Source organism: Lissotriton vulgaris, chromosome 12 (genome assembly GCF_964263255.1).
Source record: "Lissotriton vulgaris chromosome 12, aLisVul1.2, whole genome shotgun sequence".
Classification (NCBI taxonomy): Eukaryota; Metazoa; Chordata; class Amphibia; order Caudata; family Salamandridae; genus Lissotriton; species Lissotriton vulgaris.
In genome coordinates, this window is record NC_141700.1 from 706,225,138 (window position 1) to 706,239,673 (window position 14,536).

Consider the following 14,536-nt stretch of genomic DNA (forward strand, 5'->3'; position numbering starts at 1 on the left):
CATTCAGTGACCCCGTCCCATGCTATTGATCTGTACTCACTCACACCCCTCCCAAACCATAGCTCAGCCTTCAGTGACCCCGTCCCATGCTATTGATCTGTACTCACTCACACCCCTCCCAATCCATAGCTCAGCCTTCAGTGACCCTGCCCCCATGCTATCGATCTGTACTCACACACACCCCTCCCAAACCATAGCTCAGCCTTCAGTGACCCCGTCCCATGCTATTGATCTGTACTCACTCACACCCCTCCCAATCCATAGCTCAGCCTTTAGTGACCCCGTCCCATGCTATTGATCTGTACTCACTCACACCCCTCACAAACCATAGCTCACCCTTCAGTGACCCTGCCCCCATGCTATTGATCTGTACTCACACACACCCCTCCCAAACCATAGCTCAGCCTTCAGTGACCCCGTCCCATGCTATCGATCTGTACCCACTCACACCCCTCCCAATCCATGGTCAGTCCTCAGTGACCCTCTCTCATGCTATGGATCTGTACTCACTCACACCCCTCACAAACCATAGCTCAGCCTTCAGTGACCCCGTCCCATGCTATTGATCTGTACTCACTCACACCCCTCACAAACCATAGCTCACCCTTCAGTGACCCCGTCCCATGCTATTGATCTGTACTCACACACACCCCTCCCAATCCATAGCTCATCCTTTAGTGACCCCGTCCCATGCTGTGGATCTGTACTCACTCACACCCCTCCCAAACCATAGCTCAGCCTTCAGTGACCCCGTCCCATGCTATTGATCTGTACTCACTCACACCCCTCCCAATCCATAGCTCAGCCTTCAGTGACCCCGTCCCATGCTATTGATCTGTACTCACTCACACCCCTCACAAACCATAGCTCACCCTTCAGTGACCCTGCCCCCATGCTATTGATCTGTACTCACTCACACCCCTCCCAATCCATAGCTCAGCCTTCAGTGACCCCGTCCCATGCTATTGATCTGTACTCACTCACACCCCTCACAAACCATAGCTCACCATTCAGTGACCCTGCCCCATGCTGTGGATCTGTACTCACACACACCCCTCCCAAACCATAGCTCAGCCTTCAGGGACCCCGTCCCATGCTATTGATCTGTACTCACTCATACCCCTCCCAATCCATAGATCAGCCTTCAGTGACCCTGTCCCATGCTGTGGATCTGTACTCACACACACCCCTCCCAAACCATAGCTTAGCCTTCAGTGACCCTGTCCCATGCTGTGGATTTGCACTCACTCCCACCCCTCCCAATCCATAGTCAGTCCTCAGTGACCCCCTCTCAAGCTTTGGATCTGTACTCACTCACACCCCTCCGAATCCATTGCTCAGTCTTCAGTGACCCTCTCTCAAGCTATGGATCTGCACTCACCCCCTCCCAATCTATGGTCTGCCCTCAGTGACCCTGTCCCATGCTGTGGATTTGCACTCACTCACACCCGTCCAAATCCATGGTCAGCCCTCAGTGACCCTCTCTTAAGCTATGGACCTGTACTCACTCACACTACACCCAATCCATGGTCAGTCCTCAGCGACTCTCTCTCGAGCTATGGATCTGTACTCACTCACACCCCTCCTACTCTATGAGTTTGCACACACTGACCTTTTACCATCCTATAGATCTGTACTCACTCACATCCCTCGCACTCTATTGGTCCAGACACACTGGCCCTGTAACAGAGAGACCCTTTCGCTCTATATTCAGTGATCCTGTCCCATCCTACTCACTCACACCCCTACCACTTTATGGTCTTGCACAAACTGACCCTTAACATCCCGTTGATTTGTACACACTCACACCATTCCCCATCTAAGGATCCATACTCACTGAATGTCTCCTATCTCGTGCATCTGTACTCACACCCACTCATGCTCTATTGACCTCTACTGTGACCCTTTAGTGTCACGTGGGTCTTTAATCACTCCCACACCTCTCACTATATAGGTCTGCACTCAGGAACCCTTAAACATTCTATGGACCTGCACTCTCACACCCCTCCAAAGCCCAGGCTCAGCCCTCAGTGACCCTCTCCCAAGCTGTGGATCTATACTCACTCAAACCCCTCCAAGGCCATAGCTGGACCTCAATGACCTTTTCCCAAGTCTTGGATTTGCACTCACTCACACCCCTCCTAAGCCATTGCTTAGTCCTCAGTGCCACTCTCCCAAGCTATGAATCTGCACTCATACCTCTCATATTCCATGGCTCAGCCCTCAGTGACCCTTTTACAAGCTATGGGTCTGTACTCACTTACCTACACGCCTCCCAATCCGTGGCTCAGTCCTCAGTGCCCCTCTCCCAAGTAATGGAACTGTACTCACTCTCACCCCTCCCAACCCATGACTAAGCCCTTAGTGACCCTCTCCCAAGCTATATATCTGTACTCACTCAAACCCATTTAAAGCCATTGCTCGGCGTCAGTGACCCTGTCCCATGCTGTGGATCTGCACTCACTCACACCCCTCCCAATCCATGGTCAGCCCTCAGTGACCCTCTCTCATGCTATGGATCTGTACTCGCTCACACCCCTCCCAATCCATGGTCAGCCCTCAGCGACCCTGTCCCATGCTGTGGATTTGCACTCACTCACACCCCTCCCGATCCATGGTCAGTCCTCAGTGACCCCCCATTCAAGCTATGGATCTGTACTCACTCACACCACTCCCAATCCATGGTCAGCCCTCAGCGACCCTGTCCCAGGCTGTGGATTTGCACTCACTCACACCCCTCCCGATCCATGGTCAGTCCTCAGTGACCCCCCTCTCAAGCTATGGATCTGTACTCACTCACACCCCTCCGAATCCATAGCTCAGCCTTCAGTGACCCTGTCCCATGCTGTGGATCCGTACTCACTCACACCCCTCCGAATCCATGGCTCAGCCCTCAGTGACCCTCTCTTAAGCTATGGACCTGTACTCACTCATACTACACCCAATCCATGGTCAGTCCTCAGCGACTCTCTCTCGAGCTATGGATCTGTACTCCCTCACACCCCTCTAAAGCCATGGCTCAGCCCTCAGTGACTTTTTCACATGCTATGGATCTGTACTCACTCACACCCCTCCCCTCCAAGTATAGGTCAGCCCTCAGTGACCATCTCCCAAGCTATGGATCCGTACTCCCTAACACTCCTCCCAATCCATTGCTAAACCCTCGGTGACCCTCTGCCAAGCTATGGATCTGTACTCACTCACACTACACCCAATCCATGGTCAGTCCTCAGCGACTCTCTCTCTCGAGCTATGGATCTGTACTCACTCACACCCCTCCTACTCCATGAGTTTGCACACAATGACCTTTTACCATCCTATAGATCTGTACTCACTCACATCCCTCGCACTCTATTGGTCCAGACACACTGGCCCTGTAACAGAGAGACCCTTTCGCTCTATATTCAGTGATCCTGTCCCATCCTACTCACTCACACACCTACCACTTTATGGTCTTGCACAAACTGACCCTTAACATCCCGTTGATTTGTACACACTCACACCATTCCCCATCTAAGGATCCATACTCACTGAATGTCTCCTATCTCGTGCATCTGTACTCACACCCACTCATGCTCTATTGACCTCTACTGTGACCCTTTAGTGTCACGTGGGTCTTTAATCACTCCCACACCTCTCACTATATAGGTCTGCACTCAGGAACCCTTAAACATTCTATGGACCTGCACTCTCACACCCCTCCAAAGCCCAGGCTCAGCCCTCAGTGACCCTCTCCCAAGCTGTGGATCTATACTCACTCAAACCCCTCCAAGGCCATAGCTGGACCTCAATGACCTTTTCCCAAGTCTTGGATTTGCACTCACTCACACCCCTCCTAAGCCATTGCTTAGTCCTCAGTGCCACTCTCCCAAGCTATGAATCTGCACTCATACCTCTCATATTCCATGGCTCAGCCCTCAGTGACCCTTTTACAAGCTATGGGTCTGTACTCACTTACCTACACGCCTCCCAATCCGTGGCTCAGTCCTCAGTGCCCCTCTCCCAAGTAATGGAACTGTACTCACTCTCACCCCTCCCAACCCATGACTAAGCCCTTAGTGACCCTCTCCCAAGCTATATATCTGTACTCACTCAAACCCATTTAAAGCCATTGCTCGGCGTCAGTGACCCTGTCCCATGCTGTGGATCTGCACTCACTCACACCCCTCCCAATCCATGGTCAGCCCTCAGCGACCCTGTCCCATGCTGTGGATTTGCACTCACTCACACCCCTCCCGATCCATGGTCAGTCCTCAGTGACCCCCCATTCAAGCTATGGATCTGTACTCACTCACACCACTCCCAATCCATGGTCAGCCCTCAGCGACCCTGTCCCAGGCTGTGGATTTGCACTCACTCACACCCCTCCCGATCCATGGTCAGTCCTCAGTGACCCCCCTCTCAAGCTATGGATCTGTACTCACTCACACCCCTCCGAATCCATAGCTCAGCCTTCAGTGACCCTGTCCCATGCTGTGGATCCGTACTCACTCACACCCCTCCGAATCCATGGCTCAGCCCTCAGTGACCCTCTCTTAAGCTATGGACCTGTACTCACTCATACTACACCCAATCCATGGTCAGTCCTCAGCGACTCTCTCTCGAGCTATGGATCTGTACTCCCTCACACCCCTCTAAAGCCATGGCTCAGCCCTCAGTGACTTTTTCACATGCTATGGATCTGTACTCACTCACACCCCTCCCCTCCAAGTATAGGTCAGCCCTCAGTGACCATCTCCCAAGCTATGGATCCGTACTCCCTAACACTCCTCCCAATCCATTGCTAAACCCTCGGTGACCCTCTGCCAAGCTATGGATCTGTACTCACTCACACTACACCCAATCCATGGTCAGTCCTCAGCGACTCTCTCTCTCGAGCTATGGATCTGTACTCACTCACACCCCTCCTACTCCATGAGTTTGCACACAATGACCTTTTACCATCCTATAGATCTGTACTCACTCACATCCCTCGCACTCTATTGGTCCAGACACACTGGCCCTGTAACAGAGAGACCCTTTCGCTCTATATTCAGTGATCCTGTCCCATCCTACTCACTCACACACCTACCACTTTATGGTCTTGCACAAACTGACCCTTAACATCCCGTTGATTTGTACACACTCACACCATTCCCCATCTAAGGATCCATACTCACTGAATGTCTCCTATCTCGTGCATCTGTACTCACACCCACTCATGCTCTATTGACCTCTACTGTGACCCTTTAGTGTCACGTGGGTCTTTAATCACTCCCACACCTCTCACTATATAGGTCTGCACTCAGGAACCCTTAAACATTCTATGGACCTGCACTCTCACACCCCTCCAAAGCACAGGCTCAGCCCTCGGTGACCCTCTCCCAAGCTGTGGATCTGTACTCACTCAAACCCCTCCAAGGCCATAGCTGGACCTCAATGACTTTTTTCCCAAGTCTTGGATTTGCACTCACTCACACCCCTCCTAAGCCATTGCTTAGTCCTCAGTGGCACTCTCCCAAGCTGTGGATCTATACTCACTCACACCCCTCCAAAGCCATGAATCAGACCTCAGGGAAGCTCTCCCAAGCTATGAATCTGTACTCACACCCCTCCCATTCCACGGCTCAGCCCTCAGTGGCCCTTTTACAAGCTATGGCTCTGTACTCGCTTACCTACACCCCTCCCAATCCGTGGCTCAGTCCTTAATGACCCTCTCCCAAGCTATAGATCTGTACTCACTCAAACCCATTTAAAGCCATTGCTCGGCGTCAGTGACCCTGTTCCAAGCTGTGGATCTGTACTCACTCACAGTCCTCCTAATCAATGGTTAAGCTGTCAGTGACACTTTCACATGCTATGAATTTTTATTCACTCACACCTCTCCCAATCCGCGGCTCAGCCCTCAGTGACCCTTTCCCAAGCTTTGGATATGTACTCACTCACACCCCTCCCAATCAATGGTCAGCCCTCAGTGACCCTCTCCCAAGCTGTGGATATGCACTCACTCTCTCCCCTTCCATTCCACTGCTAAGTCCTCAGTGACCCTGTCCCAAGCTATGACTCTGTACTCACTCACACCCCTCCCAATCCATGGTTATACCCCCAGTGAGCCATTCCCATGCTGTGGATCTGTACTCACTCAGACCCTCCCACTCTATGAGTTTGCACACACTGGCCTTTTACCTTCCTATAGATCTGTACACACTTTCTCGCATACTATGGGTCCGGATTCACTGACCTTGTACCAGAGAGACCCTCTTTCTCTGTATTCAGTGATCCCTTCCCATCCTATGGATCTGTACTCTATCACACCCCTCCTACTTTATGGGTTTGCACAAACTGACCCTTAACCACCCTGTTGATTTGTACTCACTCACACCATTCCCCATCTAAGGGCCTGTACTCACTGAATATTTCCCATCTTGTGCATCTGTACTCACACATGCTCACACTCTATTGACCTCTACTGTGACCCCATTAGTGTCATGTGGGTCTTTAATCGCTCCCACACCTCTCACTATATAGGTATGCACTCAGTAACCCTTAACCATTCTATGGACTCGCACTCTCACGGCCTCCCACTCCAAGGATCTGCACTTACTGACCCTTTCCCATCCTACTGATTTGTTCTCACTCACACCCCTCATATTCTCAGCCTGTGCACTCACTGACCCTTTACTGTCCTATGGATCATTTAAGTTACTTCCTCCAAGTCAATGGCTTTGCACTCAGTGACACTGTCCCATCCTATGGGTTCTTACTCGCAGGTCCTCTCTTTTCAGGTGTATGGGACAGACACTCATTGGCCCAGTTCTAGAATACAAATCTATACTCACCTCCACCCCTGCTACTCTATGGGTATGCACTCACCAACTCTTTTCAATCCTATGTATTTGTATTCTCTGACACCCGGTACAACTCTATGGGTCTCCTTCCACCCAGGGGTCTGCACTCACTGCCATCATTTTCTACTCTGAGAGTGTACACTCACTGGCCACTTATTCCCATGTTCACATACCCTCACCGTGAGTGACTGCCCTCTCCTAACCACCTTCTCACTGACCCATACCCCTCACTCACCCTATGGGTCTGCACTCACTGACATGTTTTATCCTATGGGTCTGCACTCACTTACCCTGGCTTGTACCCCACAGCTCCCACTCTTTGGTGGACTCACTTCAACTCTTTGCAGTTACCCAGGGAATAAAGTAGCCCTCACTGACCTCCATCCCTCTTACACCTAAGGCCTCTACCTCTCTTCTGCTCCCTGCACTACCTCACAGCGCCCCCTGCCCACACTCTATGGGCCAGCACTCTCTCAGGCCCCTTCAGATGATGCAAACCTTCCCTTACTGATACCCCCTTTACCCATGACTCCCATCCCAGAGTATGAGTCTGCACTGGAGACCCTCCTACAATGTATAGGTCTGAAATCACTGACACCCCTCCTGAACCCCTTCTGGAAGGCTGTGCACTCACTCATTGTTGCTCACATATGGTCCAGTCCTTGTTGACACCCTGTTCTTAACACTCGCACACCCTCCCCATCATAGACATGCACCACTCACAGCTCCCATCCTCCTCATGGTGGCATCTCACTATCTTCCTCCCTCAAACCCCTTCCCTTAATTCTAGTACCCTCCCACGAGTCAGTACTCCTTGACTTCTCATCCCCTCCTACGGTCTTCTCTCACTGGTGGGCACTACCAACCCAGGATAATGCTCTCACTAACTCTCCCACCTTCTCCTGTGAGTTTATAAGCACTTACGTCACCATCCCTCCCCAAGAGCCGGCACTCACCATCCCCAACCCACCTCAGATCCTATGTCCCGGCATACACCGGCACACCCTCTTACGCAGAGGATGTGCACCGATAAACACCCTTCACTCACACCCCTTGGAGCAGCACTCACTAACCCCACCCATTCCCAACCCACGTGCCTACACTCTCCCATGTATTACAGATATGCATTATCGTAGGGTTGATTGTGGCCCTCCTTAAGAGACGGGACCTCTTATGGTTTCAGGGGGGAGGGGCACTGCACTGCGCTGCGATGCGCTGCAGGGACCTGTGTTATGCCCCTGCCCTCACTCACCTCATTTAGTCCGAATATACAGGCTCGCAACTACAGGCTAAGATATGTTCCACCCCAGGACTTGTAAACACTGAAACCCGTCCCACCAAAAGGTGTCTACCTTCACCGCCACCCTCCAAACCCAAGAGCCTTCTCACCTTAACCTCCTCCAGCCCTGAGCCCGCAGCCAGAAATCCCCTCCAAACCTCCGGTCCCCTGCTGTCTCACCACAAGGGGCTTTCACTCACGAACACACCTCAAGGGTTTGTACTCAAATAACTCATGTTAGTCTAAAGGGCTGCTCTCTGCACACATCTGCCCCTTCCCAACCCTAACACAGCATGTTCCACCCTCACTACTCTCATGTACATCTCAGCACAAATGATACCCCAAATCCAGGAAGGAACATGCATTGACCGCCATTAGACACACTGAGCAACTCTCGACCCAAGACCCTTTGCTCATTCTATCCTGGTCATCAGTCTGAATTTACAGACCTTAGGATCTGCCCTTACTGGCTATGCAAAATAATTGTCACTCACTGGCCATCCTTCTAACCCTGGAATCGCAGCTCGACCCTAAACTGTGGCAACATGTGCAGAATTAGAGATTGATCAAATGTATATCAAGCACCCTCCACACACATTCTACGCATAAGTGTTCCTCCGGTCATATATGTCATAGGTAGTAACCCTTCTTGACGGTGGCCTACCCCACATGGGTTGCCTGGAAATCTGGATCTCCTAATGTCTTGACCAATAGGCTTCTCCATGTGCTCCCCTCACTCCCCGCATCCCCAGGATCTTGCAGTCCATGCAAGATCAATACTCACCCACAGTGTAGACCGGCTTTGCGAAGGGGTTCAGGCCCCAGCTGTTTGGCGAGAACACTCCTCTCCCCATGAAAAGGCAGGGTGCGAAGCCCACTAACTTCTGGAATTTTGTCTGCAGGCTCTTGCCCCAGCTCCCCTCTTCGAAGACCACCTGCTCGTAGAGGCCGTTCTCGCCGAAGGTGTACACCGGGACCAGGTCCGCCCTGAAGGGAGAGACAGCCAAAGGGGAACAACAACCTGCGTTAATGTGGGTGGAACGTAACCTGCATCTGGGGTGCGCCTCAAACAGGGCTGGACTGGCTGTAGCAGGAACCTGGCAATCCCCCGGAGCGCCGCACGGTGTGTGGGGGGGGGGGGGGGGGGGGGGGGGGGCTGGTTTTGGACCCCTGGGGGCCATTTTTGTTACAGGGCTGTTTTTTCAGCATCGGCCCTGTAACAAAATCGGCCGAAAACCGGTCCTGGAAAAGAGCTCGGCGGCACCAGCAACCCCCGGGGTGGGGGTGGGCGGTCGAGCACTTTGCCACGGCCGGTTTTGGTTCCCAGTCCGGCCCTGGCCTCAGACCAAGAGCAAATCAATGGTAAGCAATGGGCTGTCCCAAAACCCAATGTAAGCAATGGTAATATCCACAACAGGTCTTCAACAAGAGACAGCTTCATGCAAGACTTAAAAAATAAAATAGCGGAAGGAAGATGGATGAACAGGGAGGGAGGGATATAGATAACAAGGAGGGAACAGTGTGAGTCAGATTTGACGGGGGAATGCAAGGATGGACTGGGTGACATGAGCCAGAAAGAGAATGAGACAGCATCAGCTTTCTTTTGAAGTCCGGCTAGAGACTGCTTTCTCTGTCTGACACACCTTTCGGTTTTTATTACGAATTGACCATTACATTCCGATATGTGTGGTAACTCTGCGTACTGCCCATACCTGAATGCGAGCATTGAGATAAAGAATGAATTTCCTCGTTACATTTAAGCAGGTGAATCCGTGCAGTATTTATCAGGGGTAAAAATGTCTGGTTTATCCCCGGACATGCAGATTTAGGTACGACACGCACCAATGTCCGCGTACTCTTTCCCATTATCAGAGGTGAAAACTCAGTGGTATCTATTACACCCCATGAATTGAGATTTTATCAAATGCAATAAATATTGTCCCAATTAACAGACAACTTGCACAGAGGGCCGACATCAGCAATAAACATCGACTATTGTTTACTTCATTCACATGTTAAGCAGCCTTCATTCATCTACCATTGGTTGAATGCAACCTTTTTTTTAAGACTGATGATGTATTGGGTAAGCATCAGAGATCAGGTGACCCATGCATTTGGAGTAAGCCTCAGAGATTAGGTACACTATGCATTTTGAGTAAGCCTCGAAGATTAGGTAAACTATGCATTTGGAGTAAGCCTCAGAGATCAGGTGAGCCATGCATTTGGAGTAAACCTCAGAGATGAGGTAAAATATGCATTCGGAGTAAGCCTCAGATATCAGGTAAACTATGCATTTGAGTAAGTCTCAGAGATCAGGTAAGCAAGCTATGCATCTGGGGTAAGCTTAAGAGATCAGGTAAGCTATGCATTTGAGTAAGTCTCAGAGATCAGGTAAGCAAGCTATGCATCTGGGGTAAGCTTAAGAGATCAGGTAAGCTATGCATTTGAGTAAGCCTTAGAGATCATGTGAGCCATGCATTTAGAGTAAGCCTCAGAGATCAGATGAGCCATGCATTTGTGTAAGCCTCAAAGATAAGGTAAACTATACATTTGAGTAAGTCTCAGAGATAAGGTAAGCTATGCATCTGTGGTAAGCTTAAGAGATCAGGTAAGCTATGCATTTGAGTAAACCTTAAGAGATCATGTGAATCATGCATTTGGAGTAAGCCTCAGAGATCAGGTGAGCCATGCATTTGGAGTAAGCCTCAGATATTAGGTGAGCATGCATTAGGAGTAAGCCTCAGAGATCAGGTGAGCCATGCATTTGGAGTAAGCCTCAGATATTAGGTGAGCATGCATTAGGAGTAAGCCTCAGAGGTCAGGTAAGCTATGCATTTGGAGTAAGCCTCACAGATCCAGTGAGCCATGCATTTGGAGTAAGCCTCACAGATCCAGTGAGCCATGCATTTGGAGTAAGCCTCAGAGATTAGCTGAGCCATGCATTTGGAGTAAGCCTCAGAGGTCAAGTAAGTTATGCATTTGGAGTAAGCCTCAGAGATGAGATGAGCCATGCATTCGGAGTAAGAGTCAGATATCAGGTAAGCTATGCATCTAGGGTAAGCTTAAGAGATCAGGTGAGCCATGCATCTAGGGAACGCCTCAGAGATTTGGTGAGCTATGCATCTATGGTAGGTCTCAAAGATCAAATGGATCACGCATCTTGGTTAAGCCTCTGAAATCACATTAGCCATGCATTTGGCGTAAGTCTCGAAGAACATTTAAGTCTAAAAGATCAGGAGAGCCATGAGCCGGGGAGGGGGGGGTAATGATAAGAGATCAGGTGAGACATGCACCTGGGCTAAAAGTAGGAGATCAGATGACCAATGCATTTGGAGTAAGGCTCAGAGATCAGTGAGCTGTGCATCTGGAGGGAGCCTCAGAGATCAGGTGAAACAAGCTTTTGGAGTAGCTTCAGAGATCAGGTGGGCCACACATCTGGGGTATGCCTCCAAAATTAGGTGGTCCGTGCATTTACAGTACGCCTCAGAGATCAGATGAAACGTGCATCTGGGATAAATCTCAGAAGTCAAGTGAGACTTACATTTTCATTCAGCCTCAAAGATCATGTAACCTGTGCATCTAGGGTATGTTTGAGCAATCAGGTGAGAGAAGCATTTGACTTGAAGATCAAAGATTGTGAGAGCGGTGCATCTGTAGTACGGTTAAGAAATCAGGTGAGCCAAGCATTTTCCAATAGGGATCGGAGATCAGGTGGGTTGTACATCTGGAGGACGTTCAAGAGATCAGGTGAGCAAAGCATTTGCAGTAAAGATCAGAGATCAGGAGAGGTGTGCATCTGTAACATGGTTAAGAAATCAGGTGAGACAAGCATTTGCAATGAGGCACAGGGATCAGGTGAGCTGTGCATTGGAGGTACGTTTTAGAGATCGGGTGATCCATGCACCTGGTGTAAGTTTAAGAGATCAGATAAGCAAAGTATTTGGATTAAGCCTTAGCAATCAGCAGAGAGCAGGTGAACTATGCTTTTGAAGTAACCCACAGAGATCAGATGAGCTAGGCATCCATGACATGCCTCAGAGGTCAGGTGAGTTAGGCATCTTGGAGAGGTCGCAGAAATCATGTGAGCAGCTCATTAGGGAAAGGCCACAAAAATTAGGTGTCTGATGGACCTAGACTAAACCTTAGACATCAGGTGAGCCATGCATCTGGGGTGTACCTCAGAGATCAGGAAAACTGTCCCACTAGTACCATGCAACTCATCATCAGAATGCAGATTTACCGCCCCGCTGAAACTGGCAACTCACCACTGGGGCCTATAATTACTACAGTCTTGTTAAGATATACCAGTTCTCTCCCAGTAAAAGATTTGTAGGCTGTATGTGTGCTGTCAGGGTCAATTGACAAATAAGTTACTCCCACTGCACACTTAACTATCCAGGGGTACTATGGGAAGATGGGATAAACTGCTTGTAACTAGAATCCGGTACCGGAAGTTATTTTACACAATATACTCAATGCCCAGATGCATCTATATACTGATTTATTAATGTTTATTTACATAGAGGGCAGAATGTCATTCAAAAAGCTAGGAGACACACCAAAAATAAACTGAAGAGCCTGGATATGAACTCACACACAGTTACAGCACTTATGTGGTAGGGCACGGCACTATAAATAACATTGTTTTTTATGTTCATTGCTATCTATGGATAATGGTTTGTGTTTAATTAGCACTGATCATAAACATTCTGGTTCACTTCCTGGTTTTCCTCCTGCCATCTTAATGAAATATTGTGATTTCGTCTATAGCTGCTTCCAGGGATACTTCATACTTTGCATAGCATAACCATGGAGTAAGAGGTTGTCACTGCCAGTAGGATGGTTGCGTTATTCCTCAAGATTTATTAACCAAAGGAGAAATAGCCCATAGTGGCCTACTTAGGTTCAGGTGGTAGGGTCCTAATAATGCAGCACCTCACAAAGCAACAGTCAGAGGATTCGGATAGAGATGGCACATCATTATGGGATTGGCTCCCAGGCTGCTCGACAGGAGAGCACTCTTGGCTGAGTCTTCTTACTTTTAACCAAAGTTTAAGAATTCTCTCTTGGCATGTGGTCAAGCTAGTCATACATGGCAACATTGTGAAAGAAGAAAGAGGAATATTTTGAAAAAAAAAACACAGGACTGTATTTTCCCCATAGACTTTCATTGAAGGAGAGTCCATTTCAGACAGACAATAGTCAAAATAAAGCAGTTTTTGGCTTACAAAATCAGGAGTCTCCCGCCTGCATGAGCCTGTTGGCTGGTATGGGCTACTCATAGATGAACGCAGCTAGGTTTTCTATTGACCTCGGATGGTCAGGAGACTTGGAAAAGGAAAACTTCATGATCGAGAATTACTATGTCATTAGTGGCCTTGCCCAGAAGTTCCAAGCAGAGGAAGAGATCTCACCAATGAGGACCATGCACCAAGACTCAAATGGTCCCTCTTTGATGGATTATATGATCTCTTCTGTTTAAATTTAACACGTTTTTCTGATGTGTCAGCTCCTAAAAATAAACTCAGCGATCACTCAGTTTCGGGTTTAACTCTGGACTTTACCCACAAGTGTCTTTGGGATAAGACTTGTTTGTACAAGATGCTGAGTTGCAATAATCCTGTATTCGTATCTATTGGATCCTAAAAACACCTCTCCCGTCCTCAAATTTTTGATGTTTAATATTAATACACTAGCTGTACCCGGCCACGCATTGCAGTTGCTCAGTCTGGTTAAATGGAAGAGAAAGAAGAGAGTAAGCGCACGTTTCTAATATGTTTAATTTCACAATGCTTGTGGGTATACAATATGTTTTTGTGACTATTGACTCTATGCGCTCCTTGTAGGAGAAGTGTGGCTCACTGGTTAGAGGAGGCAGACCTGGAATCAGAGGTCAGCCCGGGACCAGGGTTCAATTCCCGGCTCGGCGGGGTCTTGAGTCCTAAAAAAAATGTCCATGGACTCGACAATTCTTGCTCCGGTGCCTACTCGATTCACGGGTTCACACTCTGTGACTCTGGGCAATAGACTGCTTAATCTCCACAGCGGCCCCTCGTGGCAGGATGCCTGGCTTTCAGCTTGCGGATACCCTGCCGGGGTTATCTCACAGGGGAATAGCAGGACGGGTTCCCTAAGCAAGCGCTTAGAAACCGCTCGGTGATTTGCGCTATATAAATTCCTGTACATTTACATTTACATTTAGTTGTTGCGCAGCAAGCAAATCGATAGGGTCTGTTTGGCCTTTCCATTATAAACACGCGCTTATTGTTCACGCACGTATTCAAATCCAACGTTGCGTATATACAAACATGCGCTAATGTTGCAAAGTGAACCAACTCCTCCCCCCTCCCTCCACCCACTTCCCGGTCTGCCATCCTGACACCAACCGTCCATCCTAATATATGTAGACTGTTGTCTCTATGCGTCCTTT

General features: G+C 49.3%; 1 protein-coding gene across 3 annotated transcripts in view; it reads right to left on the reverse strand.

The window, feature by feature from the left end:
* The window catches only part of LOC147678052 (diacylglycerol O-acyltransferase 2-like), a 151,585-nt gene that overhangs the window by 6,381 nt on the left and 130,668 nt on the right, over positions 1–14,536 (reverse strand). For all 3 annotated transcript variants that reach the window (XR_015302478.1, XM_086945946.1, XM_086945947.1), the window contains exon 7: positions 8,891–9,093. Coding sequence is in view for 2 of the 3 variants with exons in the window: in XM_086945946.1 (XP_086802072.1) it covers positions 8,891–9,093 (203 nt within the window). In the remaining variant the exon portion in view is untranslated. The remainder of the gene's footprint in view (positions 1–8,890; positions 9,094–14,536) is intronic.